Source organism: Ursus maritimus, unplaced genomic scaffold, assembly GCF_017311325.1.
Source record: "Ursus maritimus isolate PB19 unplaced genomic scaffold, ASM1731132v1 scaffold_2, whole genome shotgun sequence".
Lineage (NCBI taxonomy): Eukaryota > Metazoa > Chordata > Mammalia > Carnivora > Ursidae > Ursus > Ursus maritimus.
In genome coordinates, this window is record NW_024424452.1 from 958040 (window position 1) to 963039 (window position 5000).

The 5000-nt window shown below is 61.1% G+C and overlaps 1 protein-coding gene across 1 annotated transcript in view; it reads left to right on the plus strand.

Moving 5' to 3' along the window:
• Positions 1-1893: 1893 nt before the first annotated feature.
• The window catches only part of UNCX (UNC homeobox), a 3893-nt gene continuing 786 nt past the window's right edge, over positions 1894-5000 (plus strand). Inside the window, exons 1-3 of the mRNA XM_040634518.1 lie at positions 1894-2179; positions 2417-2592; positions 4626-5000. The exon at positions 4626-5000 is cut by the window's right edge and continues 786 nt beyond it. Coding sequence (XP_040490452.1) covers positions 1894-2179; positions 2417-2592; positions 4626-5000 — 837 coding nt within the window. The remainder of the gene's footprint in view (positions 2180-2416; positions 2593-4625) is intronic.

Genomic DNA, 5000 nt, shown 5'->3' on the forward strand with positions numbered 1-5000 from the left:
GGGTTGGGGGGGGGCGGGTGAGGTGGGGGGGGCAGTAAGGTCCCAAATTCCAAGCCTCGTCTCGGTCTCTGCCAGACGTCGGCCTACCCCCAGCCCCTGCACCTCTCCCTCTTCTCGAACAATGAGAGAGGGGAAGGCAATTAAATCGTAGTCGGTGCGGCCAGGGCACGTTCAATAAGGACGAGTACCGGGCAGCGTGTCCAGCGCCCCAGCCGCGAGGTAGGTCCTCCCCACTCCCGCCGGCGGAGCGTTGTGTAACGCCTCGGCTGGGAAGGACAGACGGACGCGGCTGGACCATAGACACCCAGGTTCTGTCCTACCCTTCCCTTCCCTCCGGGTCTGGGGCTTGGCAGGCTGATCGCAGCCACTTACACCAAAGGCCAGTTTGCCTGACGCCTTGTCCTGGGGTGAGAGGCTGCCGGCGTCCGACTCCCAGGACCGGTCGCCTGCCGGGGACTGGCGGGGGAAGAGGCCCAGGAGCTCCTTCCTCCCGGACTCCGTCAGGCTGGGGCCACAGGGACCATAGAGACGAGGTCTGTGGGCCTGGGGCCACAGCAAAATGCACCCTCCTCACTGGCAAACTTTTTACAAAAGACTATATATATATATATATATATATATACACACACACACACACATATATAGTGATATAATGATTGCTTTCCCTCCTGCCCACAGTCCTAATTTGCTGCTTATTTAAGAATATGTCCTTTAATGATTTAGCTTTGAGTCTATCAATATTTTATAGTGGAAAAGGGAGTGACAGACACTTCTCTGAGAACATAATTTAATTATAATTAATGGGTTGAGTACCTGGGCCCTATTCTTCAGAGGCCGAGTCAAAGGGAGATGTATTTATTTTTTTATTCCTGTGTAGGGGGCCTGATTGGCTGCCACCCCAAAGTTACTTTTCCCTGCCTCCCCCCCTCCTCCCCAGCCCTGTGCCCTGGTTTTACAGAGTAGGGGGCGGGTGGGGGGTCAGGGTGTTTCCATAGCCGCCCCCACCTCTGTTTCTATAGCCCGGACGACGGCCAGTCGGAAAGGGCATTAATTATGCCTTCTTACTGACAGGGCGCTACATTCTGTAGGAGTCATTCTCGTTTGGAGTCGCCTCCTCCCTCTGCCCCCTCCTCTCCTTCCTCTTCCTCCTCCCTTTCCTTCCTCCTCTCCCCCGCCGCCTGGAGCCGGAGAGGAGATGAGAAGCCCTTGTAGTTTTAAATTCAATGTGACAGTTTCGGAAAGAGCGGATGATGAATCCCCTATTATTGGATCAGTCTATTTGCCGCTCAATGTCTCTCTGTAATTGGAGCAACATCACTTTAAAGGTTCAGAGACTACAGCATTTCTGGTGAAAAATCCCCACAACACGCCGGTGAATGTTTTAAAGGGAAATCTATTAGTGATTTGCAGAGGGGCGGGGAGCCCGCGGCGGGGGAGGCGCGGGCTCCGGCCAGCGGGGATTGGAGTGGGGGGCTCGCTGGGGACCCCTGCCTGGACCGCTCCCCGAGCCCGCGCCCGCCCAGCGCCGGGCCGCGCCCCTCCCTCTCTGCCGCCCCCCCCCTTGTTGTGACAGTTCCTGATACTGTTTATTGAGGTGCATGTCAGGTATAATTAGCAATCGATATGGAAAACGTTTCCTTGCACCCAGCACGCCTCTGACGTCAGAGCCGATTAGCGCTTCTTATTGGTCCCAAATTCCCCGGGCCGCGGCTAATTATCGGGAGCTTGATGTTGATAAAGTAAAGCGCCGGAGTGCGGGCGAAGCATGTGTAGGGCTCCGGGTCCCTGTCTCCGCCGCCGCCGCCGCCGTCCGCGCCTCCCGCCGCTGGCCCGCCCCGGCCCCGGCCCGCGCCCCCGCGCCCCGCCGCCGTTCCCGCCGGCCCCCCGCGCGAGATGATGGACGGCCGCCTCCTGGAGCACCCGCATGCCCAGTTCGGGGGCTCGCTGGGCGGCGTGGTGGGCTTCCCCTACCCGTTGGGCCACCACCACGTGTACGAGCTGGCCGGCCACCAGCTGCAGTCGGCAGCCGCTGCCGCCGCCGCCGCCTCGGTGCCCTTCTCCATCGACGGCCTGCTCAGTGGCTCGTGCGCCGCCGCCGCCGCCTCGGTGGTCAACCCCACGCCACTGCTGCCGACCGCCTGTGGGGTGGGAGGCGACAGTCAGCCCTTCAAGCTATCAGGTAGGTGCGGTGGTCGGGGAGGGCAAGGTGGGGTGGAGAATAGCAGGACACCGTTGTTGGGCGCAGGAGTTGGGTCCCGGGCGGCTGTAGAGCGGGCGCCGGCTGCCGAGGCTCAGGGCACTCTCGGTCTGCCACCCCGGCTCAGGGCCCCCAGACCGGGGCGGCCGACAGGTACGGAGGGGGTGGATGTGGCCTGGGCCCTGGCTGAGCCCTGCGGCGTCCTCTGCGTGCCCGCAGACTCGGGGGACCCCGACAAGGAGAGCCCGGGCTGTAAGCGGCGGCGCACCCGCACCAACTTCACGGGCTGGCAGCTGGAGGAGCTGGAGAAGGCGTTCAACGAGAGCCACTATCCCGACGTGTTCATGCGCGAGGCGCTGGCGCTGCGCCTGGATCTGGTCGAATCCCGAGTGCAGGTAAAGACCCACCGTTCCTCCCGGGAGCCAGCATCCCGCCACTAGGCCCGCCGGGCGCCGGCCCCGCCTTTGTTCTAGGTGGGGGACCGCGGCCCCGCTTCCGAGCCCCCCTAGCTCTCACCAGCCAGGAGGTGGTGGTGGGTTTCCGGGGCTCGGCAACTCTCGGGGAGAAAGCCCCAGGCGGCTTGGGCGGGGCCGACGACGGCCCCTAAGTAGCCAGAACAGCAGCTGCGTCCGAACCGGGAGATGCGTGGTGGGGGTCGGGCGATGGCGCGAAATGAGGTCTCAGAGGGCTGGGCGGGAGAAGCGGGCGGGGGGGGGCGGAGCCAGCCGGGCTGGGTTCTGGAGGAGACCCGGAGCAGGTAGACCCCGCGCCTCCTGGTCCTTGCCTGGGGTCTTCGTCATCAGCCTGGAGCAAACGCGTTTGTTTATTTACTTCTCGCCTCTAAAATATTCAGATGGAGACCTGTATTTATTCTTTGCTTTGCAGAAGGAGGTTAGCTGAGGAAGGGGAGGCAGAAACTTACACAGTTAACACATGGGGGGGTGTCTGAATCCTTAATACTCTCGGCTATATCTCCCCTCCCATCCCCCGTACTTTGATTTTATTTGGAGACTGCCGCCGTTATTCTTTTTAAAAATACAGCATCTATTTGGTGGATTAAAAATTCAAGATGAATTGTGCATAATCGGATGTTCCCCTGAAGTACAGAAATCTTTTTCCGGGGTTGGTGTGGTGGTGAGTGGGGTGTGGGGCTGCAGCTGTGGGTGCAGGGCTTTGAGGCAGAGGCCGGCAAGACGTCTGTTCAGCACCAATAGCTTTGTCTAAAAAGGTGTTCTCGACCTGTGCTTGCACTGCCCCTCATGACCTCTTCTGTTTGTAAATCCTTTCGTCCAAGTTGTATAAGTGTCTTAAGCGAAGACCTCTTCTTTTCTCCCCTGTACGATAATGAGCATTTCTTGGTGACAAGTGAGCGTGGAATTTGCACCAAAAAAAGAAGTATTTGAAAGAAGGAAGGAAGGAAGCAGTTACAGCCTTGGAGAGGTTACAGCTTAAAACCCGCACCTTGGCACCAACAAGGCACCCTGTGACCGGGCCCGGCCTGCTATTGTGCCGGGTCTCTCCTTGGTCACAACAAAGAATTCGCATTATCGCGATCTCTTGGGGAGGGTGGTGTGCCTGAGGCCCAGCAGGGATTTGACTGTGTGTGCGGTGGGGGAGCCAGTGTCTAGGGCTGCTGTTCCCCAGGACAAGGCCTGCAGGGAGGGTAGAAGAGGCTGGATGGGCCCAGGCCTCCCCTGCACAGCCTGGCAACTGGCCTCTTGCTTCCCTATCTGCCTTCCCCCCGGCCTAGGCCAAGCACAACTGGTTTCAGCGGCTGCGTTGATGCCTTGGCCTGGAGCCTCCAGAAAGAAGGACGTGTGTGAATGTGTTGGGGGGGCAGGCTGCTGGAAACCCTCCCCCCTAAGTTTGGCTTTCCCAGGACCTTCTAGAAGAAGAAGCACCCAGATTTCCCTTCACGGGAAACCCCCAAATCTGGCCTTTGATTCAGTCTCCGGGGGCCGAAGACAGGTGTGGAGGGCAGCTGAGCCCAGCCACTGGTGGTCCTCGGGCCAGACGGTCAGCACCAGGCCAGGCAGGCCTCTTAGAACAGGCGCTGTGAGAAGCCAAGAGGGGCGAGGAGGGGCCCTGCTCCCTGCCTGCCTCCCGACGAGGAACCAGAAGCCCTCAAGGGCCAGACCCGCCGTGCCCAACGAAGGGGCAGCTCCCAGTTGCCCGAGGTGAGAAGCCAGAATGGGAAGCTGGCCGAGAGGCCCCATCTACCTCCTTCTGGGTGGAAAAGATGCTCTTTGGAACCTGCAGCTTGAGTGCCGACCCCAGCTCAGGGCCGTCTGGCCGCGTGCCTTCGCTCCCTCCCCCTGGCCGGAGCCGAGGTTGTACAGGCTATCTGGGGGGAGTGGGGAGGCCCGAAGCCCCAGCGGCAAGCCCGCCGCCTGACTTTGCCTTCCTTTCCCCTGTCCGGCTGCTCTAGGTCTGGTTCCAAAACCGCCGGGCCAAGTGGAGGAAGAAGGAGAACACGAAGAAGGGCCCGGGGCGGCCGGCTCACAACTCACACCCGACCACGTGCAGTGGCGAGCCAATGGACCCAGAGGAGATCGCACGCAAAGAACTGGAGAAGATGGAGAAAAAGAAGCGCAAGCATGAGAAAAAGCTGCTGAAGAGCCAGAGCCGCCACCTGCACTCGCCAGGCGGCTTGTCCCTGCACAGCGCTCCCAGCTCTGACAGCGACAGCGGCGGCGGCGGCCTGTCCCCGGAGCCGCCCGAGCCGCCGCCGCCGGCCGCCGCGGCCAAGGGCCCTACCGCGCACGCCGCCGGCGCCGCCGGTTCCGCGCCCGCACCGCCGGGC